This window comes from Pseudorca crassidens, chromosome 2 (assembly GCF_039906515.1).
Source record: "Pseudorca crassidens isolate mPseCra1 chromosome 2, mPseCra1.hap1, whole genome shotgun sequence".
Classification (NCBI taxonomy): Eukaryota; Metazoa; Chordata; class Mammalia; order Artiodactyla; family Delphinidae; genus Pseudorca; species Pseudorca crassidens.
This window is the reverse complement of record NC_090297.1, coordinates 45,698,601-45,716,491: the sequence shown is the minus strand read 5'-3', so window position 1 is coordinate 45,716,491 and position 17,891 is coordinate 45,698,601. Positions and strand designations below refer to the sequence as shown.

At 52.1% G+C, this 17,891-nt stretch overlaps 1 protein-coding gene across 8 annotated transcripts in view; it reads left to right on the top strand.

Moving 5' to 3' along the window:
- TTC22 (tetratricopeptide repeat domain 22) overlaps positions 1-14,974 on the top strand; it is a 28,065-nt gene extending 13,091 nt beyond the window's left edge. Inside the window, exons 2-7 of one of the 8 annotated variants that reach the window (XM_067726288.1) lie at positions 1,157-1,212; positions 1,416-1,531; positions 2,159-2,277; positions 3,520-3,681; positions 6,804-7,019; positions 14,555-14,974. In XM_067726288.1, coding sequence (XP_067582389.1) covers positions 1,157-1,212; positions 1,416-1,531; positions 2,159-2,277; positions 3,520-3,681; positions 6,804-7,019; positions 14,555-14,758 — 873 coding nt within the window. In that variant the 3' untranslated portion in view covers positions 14,759-14,974. Of the gene's footprint in view, positions 1-1,156; positions 1,213-1,415; positions 1,532-2,158; positions 2,278-3,519; positions 3,682-5,705; positions 6,142-6,803; positions 7,020-7,488; positions 8,721-9,114; positions 9,370-14,554 lie in introns of those variants that run through there. The other 7 variants (XM_067726290.1, XM_067726286.1, XM_067726287.1 and 4 more) reach the window with 7 other exon arrangements.
- The last annotated feature ends 2,917 nt before the right edge of the window (positions 14,975-17,891 follow it).

Here is a 17,891-nt window from a genome sequence, read left to right as displayed (position 1 = left end):
TCATCCTGCTGCATTTGTCTGCATCCCCCTCTCAGCCTTGACCAAACCCTGCTTCATATTATAGCTATTGGTAAGCCAGTGTAATGAGGGGAGCAAGGGCCTTGGAGACTAACAAATGGGGTTCAAATCCCAGCTCTGACACTTGCATGCTGTGTGACCTTGGGCAAGTCATTTTGCCTCTCTGAACTTCAGTATGTGCCTCTGTAAAATGGGATGACACCTACCTCATAGGTTGTTGTGAGATTGAGATGATGAGTGTCAGGATCCTGGCATGTGGCAGGCGCTCCTTCAAACCCCATTATTTATGGTCTCCCCAACCGAGTTGTGAGCCCATGTGGGCCAGGGTGCAGGTCCCATTCAGTGCCACAGCTCCACAGCACCCAACACATCATAGTTGGGCCTCACACCACAGATGCCTCACACCACAGAAATGCTGGCTGGACTTAATGCTTCATCCTAGCTGCTGAGGGTGGGGTGGAGGGATAACAGGGGCCCTGAGCTGAGAAAGCCTCTGCGGATGGCGGGTGGTGAGTGCAGAATGGAGCCTGGAGATCAACCACAGGAGATGAATGTGGAGGGAGGGGCTGGAGCCTGAGGCAGAGCTGCTGATATGCACTGGGGGTTTTATTGGTTTTCATTAAAATTCCTTCCCAAGGCAGGAGCAGCTACTCCCATAAATATTTTATCTGGTGCCCAAGTCAGTCTAAATGCACAGCAAAGTTGGCAAGAAAAACAGTTCAGGGTGGGGTCCTGGGCTTCAGCTGAACTCACTCGCATGCCCAAAGGGGCTTCCTCAGGAAGGTGGAAGCTGAGGGATGGCGCCAAAGGGGAGAAGCGGGGGGGGGGGGGGGGGGGGGGAAGGTGACTGGTGGAGTGTGGGCCCTGCGGTAGTGGGGAGGGAAGGAAATGGACGCCACGCCCGCTCTGTGATGGACACCTTGCTCGGGGCATTCACCCAGGTCATCTTGTCAAATCCTCTGTGGTCACAGAAGTGAAGTGACTCGCCCAAGGTCACCCAGCCAGCCAGTGGCAGAGCCAGCGCTATGACCAAGAGTGTACTTGCTGCTTCTCAGGGTTCAGGGAAAGCATGGGAGTCTATGAACAATGTCCCAAGTGCTTCAAGAGCAGCAGCACAAGCCATTCTCTGCTTCCCTAGATCCCGAACGAGGAAAAAAGGGGCTGGTACTTCACCATGGCGACGCTCTTCATCAGGTCAGGCTATGGGTTGAGGATGGGATGGTGGGGAGGGACGGGGAGAGGTGGGGCCTGGAAACCAGGGGAGAAATGGCTGAGCCCATCTGCGTGGCAAGGGCTCCCCGAGTTCCTCTCCCTGCCCACTGGCCTGGGGAGGACTCGCGGCACCCTGGGGACGGCTGGAAGGGTGCTGACCAGCCGCGTCCCCTTCTCTGCCACAGGTTAGATGGCATCTTCCTGGAGCTGGGCAGCGAGGAGCAGAAGAGGTTGCCGGCCTTCAACCGCACGCTGGCCCTGCTCCGGCAAGTCCTCAAGTCGTCGGAACCCCACCACCAAGGCAGGACCCGTGGGGACGGGTGGGAGAGGAGCCTCTGCCCCGTCCTCCCTGCACCCGCCACCAGCCCTGCCAGTCTTGTCACTGTCCCCACCTCTAGCACTGTTTCGGTGTCCCTCACCCTCTGTCTCATCCACTCCCTTGTTCACCTCAGGGAGCTCGCACACCTCGCACAGGTGAACGGGCGCCTGCAGATCACTCCAGGTGCACGTGTCCAGGCCTGTCTGTGACCGAAAGTGTAAGAAACAGAGTTCTCACCACTGCAGCCTCTTATCCCCATTTTGTGGTGGGAGGAGGGAAGGCTGTTCTGGAGGGGAGTCGAGTCATTTTTCCACAGGGACCAGAGCTCCAGAGCTGGGGAGAGCTGGAGTCAGAGAGCAGGGTGTCCCGCGTGACACAGTAAACACAACAAGCACTGAAACTGTTCATCCCTCCACTCACACGTCCCTCTCCCCACCCTTGTTTCTCTCGGTCCCTGGCTGGCCCACAGTGATTTCATGCCACTTCCCCTCCCTTTGTCTTCCTGGGGGCTGACGCCTGGGGTGGCACTGGCCCCCTGCCTCCTCGTGGCTCCCCTCCCTCTCTCCACCCCGCTGTTGCCTGAGACCCCTCTCCCGGCCTCACTCCCAGCTCTGGCCTGGTGCTACCTCGGGATGCTGCTGGAGAGGAAGGACACCTTCTCCATCACCCCCATGGGCATCCATGACTGCGGGTTTTCAGGGACCGACCCCCTGGACTGCTTTGGCAAGGTATGTGCCCCCGGCCACAGAAGCTCTCCGAACCCGGATTGAGACTGACACCTCAGCCTCCTCTCCTGGAACCCGCTGCTTCTCTGGGTGTCATCCCCACCTCCCTGCCTTACTCAGGGAGTGCCCTTACTCCAGACCTTTCTCTCCATCCCAAACAAAGCCAAAGTGCTCCCTTGTCCTCTTGGCCTATGAGTCAGACCCTCTCCACTTCTCTAGGCCTGTCTTCTAAGCTAGTCACGATTTCCCAGATATACCCTCAGGCCTTTCCCCTTCACACCCCCGGGAGCAAAGTGGAAAGAAGACGAGGTTAGCTGGGGTCTGGATGCCAGCTCTGCCCATAGGCCCTGTGACCCTAAAACAAGTCACTTCCATCTCTGAACCTCCTTATCTGTTAATTATGTGATCCATCCACCATCTAGGATATTGAGAGACTGAAAGGAGGCAGTGGATGAAACCGTTCACTGTAAACCGTAAAGTGCTGTTCAAGCCTTATTCTTGGCACCTCGTTTCTGTGGCAGTTTCCACACTTAGCTCAGTTTTTGAAGACCTTCCTGGAGGCCAGGGACCCTGTGATTTTCGTTCCCCTTGCAGTCAGCACGACGCTCTGGCCGGGGCACGTTCCTAGCATTTGCTGCTCAGTAATGAGCAATTTCTTGGTGACAGATCTTAGTGAGAGCAGAGCATAAACACTGGTTCACGTGTGTTCCGAGAGTTGTGTCCAATTTAACGCACTGCCTTTGCCCCTCCTTGGGAACCTACTCTGTGCGGGGCACAGAGGTGGACAGATGGGGCCCCTGCCCTGCAGTTCACCATCTCAGGGGCAGCAACAAACACAAGGCAGGCAGCTGTCAGTAACAATATTGGGGTGGTGGCGGGGGCAGTGCTGTGCCCAGCTAGAAACACTGTGTGAGTCTGGGGGAGGTGGAGGCTGATTCTGGCCCCTCCCCCGACCTGCCCCAGGAAAATGGGGGAGCACACAGCGACGTGTCTGAGGAAGAGGGGTCTGCCTGGGGTCTGGAGGGATTCACTGGACGTGTCCCGTGAACATGGCAGAGAGCATGTCAGCGAGTCGGGCTCTCAGGAGTTGAGTGCCAGTGAGCTGTGCCCAAAGTGTTGGGTCCCATGATGTGGTGGATATGAAGAATAAGATCTTTGGGGTAATATGGCTCTACTGAGAGAAGGGGTTCCAGTTCTGGCAAACAGCCAGACAAATGGTTTGTTCTTACCTCCTCCCTTACCCAGGCCATTGAGATTGCCAAGGACCAACCCCCAATCCTGAATCACCTGGCCAAAATCTTCCACTTCCTCGGAAAGCAGGATATGGCCATGGGTACCTGCAACATGGCCCTGGACACCCTACGAGATCCGGAGCTCAACTGGCAGGCGTACTGCACAAGGGCCAAGGTGAGTCTGCCCGCAGCTCCACCCCATCCTGCCATCCAGAATCAGAGAACGACGGCCAAGACCCTGTGGCCAGAGCCCAGAGGTCAGGGAGCCTTCACGGTGGAAGGGAGCGTAGGTGTCATCAAGGCTCACAGTTTGTGTTCTCTAAGATTGTTGAGTGAGAGAATGAAGGAGCTTCCCACCCACTGCTCATCCCTTCTGTAATGACCTGGCCAACAACCTGCCAGCCTCCTCTTTGATTAGAACCTTCGGCAGTCATACTGACCTGGGTGGAATTCGGGCCTCCCCACTCATCACTGTGGGACTTGGGGCAAGCCACTTACCCCTCCAAACCTCCATTCCCCAATCTGGAAGATACGGACAATAACATCTATCTTAAAAGGTGGTCAGAAGACTAAGTGAAATAACATCTAAAGCAGGTGCCTGGAGCATGGGAGGTGCTTGGGAAAGGCAGAGGGTATATTGGAGGAGGTCTGATGTCGTAGATCAGAGCTCTGGCTCTCAACGCCGCTGGCCTCGGTTCAAATCCCACAGCACCGCTTACACGCTACGGGACTGTAGACAGAATACTCTTGCCCAAAGTCTGAGCCCCAGTTTCTTCTTCTATAGACTGGAGGTGATTGTACCTGCCTCACAGAGTTGTTATGAGAATTAAATTAGACTCTTGTGTAAAACTCAGTACTGACCACATAGTAAGAGTTCATAAGTGGTTGAACAGTATTATTAGGTATATATATATATATTTTAAATTTATTTAGGGCTGTGTTGGGTCTTCGTTTCTGTGCGAGGGCTTTCTCTAGTTGTGGCAAGTGGGGGCCACTCCTCATTGCGGTGCGTGGGCCTCTCACTATTGCGGCCTCTCTCGTTGCGCAGCACAGGCTCCAGACGCACAGGCTCAGCAGTTCTGGCTCACGGGCCTAGTTGCTCCGTGGCATGTGGGATCTTCCCGGACCAGGGCTCGAACCCGTGTCCCCTGCATTAACAGGCAGATTCTCAACCACTGCGCCACCAGGGAAGCCCCTATTAGGTATATTTTTAACTGGCTCACTGTCGCTTGGGGCAGTCCACTATGGTCACTGAGCTCAGCAGATTACTCATTTAACTGAGAGCTGCGTGCCTCTGGCTTCCCCCTACTGGTCCCAGATCTGCCCTCTGGAGCCCCTACAGAACCCATCTGCTTGTGGGCAAAGAGGTGGAGCTCTGAGTTCGCTTTGCTCCAGGCTGGACAGCCTCCTCCACTACCTTTCATGGGACATGATGGCGAATCTGCTCCCTTGGTCTTGGTCTGTATGACATAATCATTTTGCCAGCAGGTACTAGACAGTCAGTTCCTTCATGGCAGTTGATGTGGTCATTATCAATAGTAGTGATATTACTCATGATTGATAGTAAATAATAACACCTTTCTATAACACTCTGCATTTCACCCAGCACTTTCATATTCATGGCCTGATTGAATTCTCGCAAGATCCTGTGAGAGGCCAAACGTGTGTCATTTTACTAATGAGGCAACAGAGAGGCAGTGACCTTCAAGGGGTCCTGCATTCCGTTAGGGGGAATCCAAACCTCACTCTCCTCACGCCATCACAGGTTGGCCTGTAGCATATGCTCGCTGTCTCCCTGTAGCTCCAAAGATCACACTTACTACTCAGATGACCAGACTGGCACCAGGATGGAGGCAGGGCATAGTGAGGAGGAAGGAACAGAAGGGAAGGGAACTCATCTGTGTAAAAGCCTCAGGCCCTGCTGTGAGCCTAAGGCCCTACCTGGCCCATGACCTTGACCCACCCCGGCTCAGCTCCCTCCCTCCCAGCCACACTGGGGTCCTTGCAGCTCCTGAGGCATGATCTTGCCTCAGGGCCTCTGCCTAGAATGCTCTTCTCCCAAATATCCAGTTGGCTTCCTCCCTCACTTCCCAGAGGGCTTGAAGAAAAGGCGGAGCTGCTAGCAGCCGTCTTCTTGAAAATGTCAGCTTCTCACCAACACTTTGTGTCCTCCTGTCTTTGTTTGTTTTTCCTTTTTAGCACTTATCACTCCCTAGCACACTATTTGCCGATTTATCATGTTTACTGTCTCTCCCCCCAGCTGTAATACACACTCCACTGAGGGCAGGGAATTTTGTCATTTTGCTCTCTACTATATATCCTCAGCTCCTGGAACGTAGCAGGCTCTTGATGAATATTTGTTGAAAGAATGAATGAATGAACTGAGCACCTACCATGTGCTAGGTCCTGGCTAGAACATATTCTCTCCATTGTCATGGTAACTCTCCAAGGAAGATCTTAGTGTACTGATTTTTCAGATGTGGAAAATGAGCCTCACAGAGGTCATGCTAATAAAGAGGGGGAGGGGCTGGAATTCAGCCAAGTTCAATTGGCTCCAAAGGCAGAGCTTCCCACTCCCACCCCACCCCCACCTCATGAAGCTGTCTTAGAACCAGAGCCCACCAATGGCTATAAAGCATTAATACCTTCAACGACAATGACCCCCTTTTTCTTACTTCCTCCTTCTCCACCCCTTCCCTACCCCTCCTGAGCCTCTAGATTTTCTAAATGCTCCAGATAGATGTGGGGGAAAAGGGAGGAAGTGGTGATGAAGGCAAGGGTCTGGAATCATTTGTAATTTGATGCTTGTAAGCTGGGCCACCTGCCATTCTTCCCACACTACTTGCTTACACAGACTCTCACATCCCATCTCAAACAACCCCCTCCCCTAGTCACCTCTATCCCATCACCCTGTTTATTTTTTCATACCACTTGTCACCACTTGAAGTGGTACCACGTACTTTTTTACGATCATCTCCCCTACTAGAATGTTCTGCCAGGGCAGGGACCTCCTCTCTTATCAGCACTGTACCCCAGTACCTAGCACAGGGCCTGGCATATGGTGGGCACTCAATACATATTTGTTGAATGAATGAGTGAATGAATGAATGGCTCTTACTCCATCCAACGCCCTTCATTGTACAGAGAGGGGTCAGTGTAGTAAGGCCCAGAAAGTGGAGTGGCTAGCCCAAGCTGGCCCAGGAGTAGGACCTCGGACTCCCGAGTCCAGTCACAGGGGCTTTCCACGGCACCACAGGACCTCCCTGAGCTGCTGTTAAGAAAAAAACCTTTATTTAGGATAGAAAAGAGGGCAAGGGTCCTTGCTTGAGCATCTTCCCTGAGCTGACTCTCTGTGGGCAGATCCACGTCAGAGCCTACCTGCATGACCTGGAGCGAAGCAAGATGGGGCTCGGGGGCATGCCTGACAGGAACCACCTGGCCTGCGCCAAGGCCGACCTCGAGGAGGTGGTCAAGGTGTGCCCAGGCCTCAAGACCTACCTGAACATCGGCCAGGTAAGGTAGCCTCTTGGCTAGGGTAGCCAATAGCTGACTAAAAACCTATTAACTCTCTGCCAGGCCAGGCCTGGGCACTGAGGACACAGGGAGGAACGCGGGGCATCCCCAGGCCTGATAACAGTACCTGCCTCCTACTGCATTGGTGAGGATGATAGGAGATGATGCACCTACAGCGTTCAGAACAGGGCCCAGTGCTTTCTAAGCACTCAGAAAGTGTGGGCCATTATTCTGTATCCTTCTGTGCCTTCCGCGAGCACGGAATGACTACCAGAGGTTACAATATCTTATATATGAGAACACTGAGGCCCAGAGATTGCCCCGCTCACGGTTATATGGCCGAGAGCGCTGGGGCTGGAACTGGAATCAGAGTACTGTCTCCTTTGCCAGGAGAGGGGCACCAAAATTTGCGATGAATAATTGTCGAGGGAGGGAGGGTGGCAATGAATGCGTGGAATTTTTAAAACAGCAAGTGTGGGAATGGAATGAACGGGCAGCGGCGACGGCAGGGGAGAAAGGCTCACCCCGAAGCCCCCACCCCAGGTCTACTACTACATGGGCGTGGACGCTGTGCAGGAGCAGCTGGCGGTGGACGAGGCGGCGCTGAACCAGGCGCTGGTCTTCCTGGCCAAGGCCGGCGAGTCGGAGCTGGGCGCCACGCTGCCCGAGCTGCAGCTGTTGCGCGGCAAGTGCCTGCGCATCAAAGGCGAGGAGGCCAACGCGGCGGCCTGCTTCAAGCGCGCCGTGGAGCTGGACGACGCGGGCTCCAGCCACACCGAGGGCTTCGGCTGCCTGCTCGAGGCGCTGCTGGCGCAGTGGAGCCAGGCGCAGCTCAGCGACGGCGAGCTGGGCAGCGAGGTGGACGCGTGGCTGCGCTGCGCCCAGGACAAGTACCCGGCGGCGCGCCTGCGCCAGGAGCTGCAGCGCGTGTGGCGCGGCCACACGGGCGAGGTGCTGGGGCTGGCCCGGGCCTTAGTGGCGCAGGGACGGCCGGCGCTGGTGCGGCTCCTCTTCGAGACCATGCAGCGGGAGGGCACGGGCCCACGGAGGGGCCGCCGCGCGTTCTCCTTCGAAGGTCCCTGAGGCCCCGCCCCGTTGAGGCCCCGCCCCGTTGAGGCCCCGCCTGTAAGTGATTGGACCTGGTCGGGGCGCTGCACACCGGCTTTCACTGCCGTAAGCTGGCGGGTTCGGGGAGCCTGTCGGATTCTCTTTCGGGAATTGTAATGGAAACGTTAGGACCCTAGGACGGTTTGACGTGCCTACGGAGGCAAAAGGGCCTGATTCAGCTGGGGCAGACGCGAGGGGCCACTGGGAAACTGAATTGAAGGACCAAATTGTACAAATATGCAGAAAAAATAATAGGGAGCCTCCCAAGAGATACAGAAGATAATTGCCTCCATTTTGGTGGCTTTCTAGTACCCAAGAGCCTGTCTTTGGATTCCGTGAGCCACGCTCTATCCTTATAATAAGGCCCCCTTTACTTAGGTTGACTGGAGTAGGTCTCAGGTCCTGCCTCCAGGGAAGCCGTGGCTAGAGAAGAGGGCACAGCTGCTAAGGAGCAAGTAAGGGAAGGGCGGTAGTCTACACCTGGCTGCTCAGGGCTCTTTCCTGCCTCTCTAGCAGCCTTGCAGCAGCCCTCATCCTTGGCCAGCTTGGTCTGAAAGGCCCTCAAACTCCCTGAAATAAAGCCCATCAGTAGTATCTTTGCTTGGCTTCTCTGTTCTTGGGGGAAAGTAGGGGCACCACCCGAGGAAGTGCCAACTGCTCCCAATCTCAAACCTTCTACAAAAGAGTGAAGAAAATCTTGGAATTTTGGAATCATAGTCATAGACTCTTAGACGTGGAATTTTATTGTCAAAGTACTTAGGCTCTGGTTGCCAGCAGAACGTTCAAGCTGGATTCTTGTGGTCCTACTTACTTACAAGATCTATTTTAACCTAAAATTCCAAATCAGGTTCTTTCCAGACTGCAAGAATGCTGGTTGTACGTAAATGCAATGGCAAGACCCCCTTCATGGTTTGTGATTTATTTTGCACTTTTCCCCTTTTAAAAAAAAAGTTATACTCACTGCTTTGTTCATTTTCCTGATGCTCAGACTGTACCCAGGATAGGCCAGCACCCCTGCATCGCTTCTCATGTCCCCAGTGACAGATGGAGAACAGACCGAAAAGTGCAATCCCTAGAGATCACGCACCCGGATGTCTCACTGTGCACATGGGAAGACTGAGAGCCCTGGAAGGGAAGTAGCTTGCTCAGAGTCACACTTCCTAGCCTCCCCACCCCTGTCCCTCCAACTTACTCTCAGCATTTTTCAGGTTTGGAAAAATACTAATAAACTGGTAACACTAAAGCATTAAGTGTTTACGTGTTAAGGGTTTACGTGTCACCTGTCACCTGGGGCACTCTGATATCCATTGGGATAATGCTGTCGTTCCAGGCACCTGTGAAATCCAGACAGTGAGGCCACCCTAAGGCCCTTGAATCCCACCTCAGGGCTCATCATGGCTCACCACTTCAGGTGGTGACTTTCTTTCCCTCCTTCCTTCCTCTCATCTCCATTGCAGGAGAGTCCAGGAGGTGACTGGACAGCAGGCAGCATACACAGCCCTGTCCACTTCTCCCCCATCCCTTCTCCACCCATGGCTGTGACCTGTGACCTTCCCTATGACAGGAACCCATCTCTTTCTTCTCCTGCTTCCCCAGACAGACAAACTGAATTCAAGGTGGTTTACTGGCGAAGTTGGGAAGTTGGTGAGGTTTGTCCCTTCCCCAGTCTTCCCAGTTTGTTTCCTTCCTCGCTTTTCCTGTCCTCAAGGTCATGCGTTTCTCCCTCCATTCCTGCCAGACCTTTTCAATAAGCTTCTTTCCGATAATCTCATTCACAGAATCATATAAATGACTAACAAACACCCACTAGGGCTTCTGTCAGGGGTACTGACAGAAGCCAACAAGAGAAAGGAAACCCCATTTCTGGAACTGCCTCTTGTGTGCGATACACTTCATACATGTAAACTCATGCAGTTTTCTCACCAGCCTTGAAGAGTAGGCATCATGATCCTGGTTACAGATGAGGACATTGAGACACTGAACAAGGTCACACGTAAGCATGGGAAGAACCAGACCTACCCCGTGTGTGCTGTCTCCTGGGACACAGCCCTCCCTGGGAGATGTGTCATGGGTAGTCTAGAGTTGGGCCTGTGATCCCCAACGCAACCTGTCATTACCCTACTCCCTCCCCACAGTGTACTAGTCTCCCTGCTCGAAAACTGCCTTACCTCTGTGCCTTTGTACATCCCGTTCCTCCACTGGCTTTTTTCCTGTAATTTCTGTCCCAAGTGCTAGGCTCAAAGGTGCCTCCTCCAGGAAGTCTTGCCAAATCCTCCAGCTCTCATTAATCACTCCGTTTTGTGCACACTCTCAAGGTATTGTGTCCCTCTGCACTGCTTATATTCCCTTGTCCTTGCACCATAATGATGTCACCATGACTGTTGTCCCCATTCAACTCTGGCTCTTTACAGCAAGGACCACGTCTGATTCAGCCCCATGACCCAGCACTGAGCTTGGCACGTAAGACAGGCTCAGTTTTGGTTGTTGAACTGAGTAAACTCACAGTAGGGACGTGGCTACGTCAGTCCCAAACCGGCGACTCCATCACCAGGTCCACAAGGGCTGAGGTTGGGGCCAGGTCTGCCAGCTAGGGAACTATGCAGGCTAGAGCTCAACCGGAGAGCATGGGCTTTCTTTCCACCTCCTCTCCAGCTTTAGACCAAATCCCCAAATCTGAGGCTAGGAAACTGAGGCCCAGGTAGGGAAACTGAGGCAAGAGAGCAGGGACTTGCCCAAGGTCAAGCAATGAATCAGTGACAGACAGAAACTCAAACCCCACCTCCAGCCCCTTGGTCCAGTGTTCTCTGCCCTTGGGGCTGCCTCCTTCGCCAAGCTCACTTCTGTTAAGTCCAGGAAGACCACAGGCCTACCAGTCATTCACTCAGCATTTATCGAGCAACGGCAAAGTGCCAAGCATAGTGCCAAGCTCTGGGGCTACTGTGCAGAACAGAACAGACCCTGCCCGGGCCTTCAGGGAGCTCACAGTCTAGAGCATGCAGAGCAGCTCATGCAGGACCTTGTGGGCCACAGTGGGGACTTTGGAAGACCAATGGGAAGCTCTCGGAGGTTTAAGGTGGCAGAGCTGGCTACTCCACCCTCCACGCTGTTCACACTCATTCTGTGTTAGCGGCCTTTCCCCAGTGCGGAGGAGAGGATGGCCGTCCCTGGGGCTCAGGACGTGTCCTTGGCCACGCCTCTTCAGCAAGCCCCTGCTGAGGCCAGGCCTGGCAGTCCGCCAGGATCGTGGCTCTGGCTGGTTTGATCTTTATTCAATTACAGCTTTGAGTCCTGTGGAACACCCCTGCCTACTGGGCAGCTGGGAGGACAACTCTCTGTCACACAGCTGAAGCAGCGGGAGCTCCTTAGGGGAGCACTGCAGAGTAAAAGCCTTAATGACCCCATAATCGGAGTAATGAAGATGAATCGCACCTTGTGCTGCCTGCCCATTCCTTCCTCTGTGTCTAGCAGCCCACATCAGGTGCTAGAAACTCCTGTTTAGCCAGCATGAACTAGGCATGTTACAGATCATGAAAACAGGTAAGATTTTTCAGTTATAGGTTTTTAGAATCTCAGTATTGAAAAGAACCTTAATCATCACCTCTTCCAGCCTCTCCATCTAAATCAGAATTCTCTCAATAGTGAGTGTTCTGAAAGGAGTATCTAAGCCACTTGCATGCCTCTGGCAGACAGGCAGCTCACTACCTATTGATGGAATCAATCCATTTCTTAACAGTCTAAGTTTTCTGAGTTTGTCCTTTTATTGAGCCGAAACCTTCTTTTATGTAATTTCTATGTCTTGATTCAAGTTCACCTTTGCCACATAGAACACAGACCCTAATAAGCAAGGTGACCTTGATCAAGTCACTTTGCTCTGGCTCCCATTCTCACTTTATGTTGTGGCACCTATTACAGCGTTTGAATTGTTCAGAAGGTGGCTGGCTACTCTGCCCGCAGCCTGGCTGAGCTCTGGCCTGGCCTCTAGCTGCCAGTGCCCACCCTGGAGCCTGCACAGAGCGGGTGCCAGCAGCTGAAAGCAGAACAGAACAGGTCTTCTCCCGTCTCTAATCAGGCCCCGAGGGAGCACCCTGTGTAGATGGTGGTGGCTGGATGCCAAATGAAGTGAAATATCTCCTTTTCTCAGGCTGTTAACGTTTTTTCTTGTTTAAGGAAGGGGAGGATAATGACATTTAGCACTTTACAACTCAGCAGTAAAATGAGCAGATGGAAACAGATCCCCAGCATCATGGGCATGCTTCCAGAAAGAAACCCTCCCCGGCTCTGGCTCTGGCGCCGCGGGGCTGAAGTTACTGGCAAGGTTTGCTGAGGGGGTGAGGGACACCACCTGCTCGCTCCTGCCCGGGCTCCTCCCCCAGGCAGCCTCACCAGGCTGCACATTGGTAGTAGTGGCCCCCACGTCCTGCTTCCCGCCTCTGCTCACCCTGTTCCACTTACCTGAAGGACCTTTCCTACCCCCGGGTCTGTTTGGACTCTGACCTCTCTAGTTTGGAGATGAGGACGAGAAGCAGAGGGGGGTGTTCTTGGAGAGAGTGGTGAGCAGAAACTCCTGTGGAGCTGTGGAAAAGCTCCAGCTGGCCTCTAGATGGCCACAGAAGAACAATTTGAGCAGTGACTATTCCCACAGGGAGGTTAAAAAAAAAAAATCATCATCATTATCATCATCAAAACTATTCACTGAGAACTTGCCATGGACCAGTCCCTGTGGCCCATGTTTCACACGCCTCACCTCGTTTAACCTTCACAAGCCCAGGAGCTATGTATCAGCATTGTCTCCATTTTACAGATGAGGAAACTGAGGCTCAGGGAGCTTCAATAACTTTCCTGAGTTCCTCCCACACTGCCTTGATTTTTAAAAAATATTTAATTTATTTTTGGCTGCGTCGGGTCTTAGTTGTGCAGGCTCTTTGTTGTGGCGTGCAGGCTTCTCTCTAGTTGCGGCGCACGGGCTCTCTAGTTGTGGCACGCAGTCTTAGTTGCCCCGTGGCATGTGGGATCTTAGTTCCCTGACCAGGGATCGAACCCACGTCCCCTGCATTGGAAAGTGAATTCTTAACCACTGGACCACCAGGGAAGTCCCCCCCCCCACACACCCAACACACTGCCTTGAATGGCAGACAGGCTAAAGAGTACTAACGAATGGCTTTTTAACTATTTGGGGTTTAGATTAGTTTCTCTCCTAGCACATATGTTGATTTATAAACTGCACACTTAAAAAATCTGAATGCACTTTTCATATTTATGTTCCCAAACCAGTCTATAGCTCTATGCTGGGTCTTCTTCTATTTTGGCATGTAAATTTTTTCATTAAATTGCAGCTCCTCTGTGAGTTTTATTTGTCATCCACAAAGTAAAAGAAACAAACCTAAGAACCCCTACTGTGGTGGAGAGCTACTGCTTCCATCTGCCCAGTGCCCCTCCCTGCTGGGAATAGAACCTCTCCTTCCTGGGCTACTAAGCACTCCTTCCCCTCTCTGAGTGGTGGCAGAGGGCTGCCAATCATAATACCCCACCCCCTGACTGCAAATGCAGACACGTGATCCAGGTTGGGCCAATCAGAGTCCTTCACAGAAAGTTTTCCAACCGGGTGCAAGGGACAGAAGATGCTCTCTGGGGACTTCCCTGGTGGCGCAGGTTAAGAATCCGCCTGCCAAAGCAGGGGATATGGGTTCGAGCTCTGGTCCGGGAAGATCCCACATGCCGTGGAGCAACTAAGCCTGTGCACCACAACTACTGAGTCTGAGCTCTAGAGCCTGCGAGCCACAACTACTGAGCCTGAGCGCCACAACTACTGAAGCCCGCGCACCTAGAGCCAGTGCTCCGCGACAAGAGAAGCCACCGCAATGAGAAGACTGCGCACCTCAACCAAGAGTAGCCCCCGCTCGCTGCAACTAGAGAAAGCCTGCGTGCAGCAGCAAAGACCCAACGCAGCCAAAGAAAGAAAGAAGGAAGAAAGAAGATGCTCTCTGTCTGTCTGTCTACTGCAACAGCTATTAGCGACTGTCCCTGTTAGGATTAGGCTTAGCTGTGGGCATCAAAGACCTGAAAACAGTATCTTAAACAAGATGGTGTTTGCAAGGCCAGCTCAAGTATCACCTCAGTGCCCGCCACGCCCCCTCTCTGCTCACCAACCTGGTACCCACTAATGTCATCCTACTGCAAGTTCCTGACACTCTCCACCTGGCTGGAAGCACTGGGTAGCTGACACCCCTGGGAGCAGCCTTCAACCAATGGGGAGTGGAAACTGGATAAATACCTGAACCTTATAAACAGGGGTGGGTGGGGGGATAAGATAATTTGGAGGAATGTGGGACTGAGACCCAGTGGTCCATAGCTGTAAGCTGCCCGTTCGTTATCACACACTGTATTCATTTCTGGCCCTTCTTTCTCTCATTTCCCTACTCTCCCACCAGTGTTTCCTGAGATCACCTCCCAAAGAAACTGCCTGCCCTCGAATCCTTGACTCGGGGCCTGCTTCTAGGGGAGCCCAGCTTTCGACACCCTTGAAGTCCTCCCTCACCCCAAGAGAAGGACTCTGCCACCTCCCAGTACTTGCATGGCGCCTTGCTTGTACCTCTAATACAGTACATCATGGCCTACCTTGTTGTATTTATTAAGTATAAAATAGGAAGGAATAAGCATTTATTGAGTACCAGTCCCTGTACCAGGTGTCTTGTGCTCATTCATTCACTTATTCACTAATTAATTCATTCACCAAATCTTTATTGAGCATTTATAATGTGCCAGACAATGATTTAGGCCAGGCCTTGGCAAACTGTGGCCCACAAGCCAAATTAGGCCCACTGCCTGTTTTTGTAAATAAAGTTTTCTTGAAACACAGCTGCGCTCATTGTTTACATATTTTTATGGCTGCTTTCATGTTATAACAACAGAGTTGAGTAGTTGTGACAGAGATGACATGGGCTGCAAAGCATAAAATATTTCCCGTCTGGCCCTTTGCAGAAAAAGTTTGGTGCCCCTTGGAACAGGCACTGGGGCTCCTGCAGTGAACAAAACAAACAAAAATCCTGCCCACCTGGTTGGAGCTTACATTCTAATTGGGGTGGAGTCAGGTGGTAGAGGGAGAATGTAACACAGTAAACCAAAACCTAGATATTTAGCATGTTAAATGATGATAAATGCTATGGAGAATAAAAGTAGGGAGAGAGAGAGTATCAGGAGTGCTGGGGAGCAGGGATGGGGATTAGGGTGTCAGGAAGTCCTGGCTGTGAATGTGACATTGGAGCAAAGACCTGAAGGAGGTGAAGGAGTGAGCCATGTGGACATGGTGGGGAAGAGCCGTCAGGTAGTGGAGCAGCAGACAGGAGGGCCGTACTGGAGTATTAACAATAGTTCATCCAATATTGAGCGCTATGTACCAGGTGCCCTTCAAGTGCTTTACATACATAATCTCATTTAATTACTTAAAAGTCATCATCTCATTACACATTTAATCTTACAAAAGAATGATCTGAATATATTCCTATTATTAATATTAATACAGAGCTTTCAGTTTACAAAGTTCTGTAATGTTTTTCACTTGCTCTTCATAGTATTTCAAGGAGGTTACTGACCCCATTGTAGTGCAGCCAAAGACCAGAAAGGTCAAGTCCTTTGCCCCAGGTCACACAGCCAGTAAATGCTGGCTCTGGAAAGCAAACCCCTCTGTTTGGATCCAGATGCTGCCTTCTTCTCTCTAAGCCACCAGCCTTGGAGGGCGTCAACTCTACCTGGTCCATTCACACCTAACTCAACTCTGCACCAAAGAGAAAAGGCAAAGCCTTGTTGGAAAGAACTCAATTCCCATCATCCTTCCAGATGAGGGTGACCAGGTGAACTGCTGGAGTCACACTCAGAACTCACAGACGTGATGATTCCCTCTGTCCTGGGGCATCTACATTGTGCCCCAGACTTCTGGCTATGCCAGTGCTCTGCAGCACTAACCCAAAGCAGGGGCTCAAAAGGGAGTTGTTGGTTGACAGATTAACTGTTGCTGAGAGTTTTGTTTCATTGCATTTTTAGCAAGCCTTTCTTATGAATTGAGGGAATTATTTAGAAAGACATTAATTCAGCAAATACGTACTGAGATTTACTATGTACAAAACTTTTCTACATAGTAAACAGATTTACTATGGCAGAGCTGGAGATGAACAGGACATGGGCCCTCCCCTCTGGGAGCTTGCAGTCTATGGGGGTGAGGAGATAAATGTTTTGCATGTGCTACATGCCCAACTCTGTGCCTGGCATTGTGCCAGCCAGGGCACTTTCACCATTAAAAATAATTGTAATAAGGGCTTCCCTAGTGGCACAGTGGTTAAGAATCCTCCTGCCAATGCAGGGGACACGGGTTCGAGCCCTGGTCCAGGAAGATCCCACATGCCGCAGAGGAGCTAAGCCCGTGTGCCACAACTACTGAAGTCCATGCGCCTAGAGCCTGTGCTCCACAACAAAAGAAGCCACCACAATGAGAAGCCCGCGCACCGCAACTAAATAGCAGCCCCCGCTCGCCACAACTAGAGAAAGCCCGCGCACAGCAATGAAGACCCAAAACAGCCAAAAATAAAATAAATAAATTTATTTAAAAAAATAATTGTAATAATAGCAAACATTATTGAACCCTGGCTATGTGCCAGGCACTGTGCTAAGCGCTGTACCTGGGCTAACTCCTTGTATCTCACCACAACTCCATGGGGGAGAGGTCACTGCTATCTTCAGGATGAGGCATCTGAGCCTCAGGGAGGCTGAGTATCTCACCCACAGGCACACGGTAAGTGGGTGACAAAGTGAGGATTTGCACTCAGTTCTGTTTGCCCCACCGCATGTACACACTCATGTGACACACCTGAGAGAGAGAATGGGCCAGAGGAGAGACTCAGACAAAATGTCCAGGGGTCTCAAGAGAGGGGGAGGCCCTGCCAGAGGGGACTTCAAGGGAGGGTTCCTCAAGAGGATGCCATTGTGGTGGTTGCCAAAGAGTGGGCCTCCAGCAGAGGGGATCCAGTCAGACAGAAAGAGTCTGTCTGGGTGACTGCTCCCACAGCTTTGGATGTATGTTTGATACAAATAACATTGGAGGCTCTGAGTGGGGAGATCAGGCTGTGCATCAAACAGACCGGGAGATGAATCCTTTCTCTCCCTGTTACTAGTTGTCTCAACCATGCACAAGCTAACCCAACTTTCCAAGCCTTGGTTGCCTGATCTGTAAAATGGACACAACAGTGATATTTGTACTGCATGGGGTTTTATTGTAAGGACTTAATCAGACATGGGTGTAAGGTGTTTAATACAGCCCATGGTACATAGCAAGGGCTCTACAAATGTGAACGATGATGATGATGACGTTTGGTGCCACACTCTTCAATTCTGAAGAATCTTGATTTAAAAAATGAGGCCCCCTCCCCAGCCCGCTTCTGAACTCTAATCATCCTAGACTTGGACAGCGAATAAATGAGCGAGGGGAATTCTGGGCCCAGGGGGAAGAGGCCCCCTGGAGAGAGAAGGACAATGGCATCCCACACTGTAGCCAGAGAGGGGAGTCTGAAGGAAACAGAGGCGGCAGCAGAAGGATGGCTGTCTCCTTATGGTGGCCAAGGGCAGCCATAGGGTCCCCGGAGTTGGAATGGGCTGGAAGAATGAGCCAGTTGCTCTCAGTTACATCTCTCATGAACCCTTCACAACAGCCTTACGTGGTATTCTGTGTTACTGATGAAGAAACAAGGAAGCAAGTGGCCCAGGGTTGCACAGCTGGGA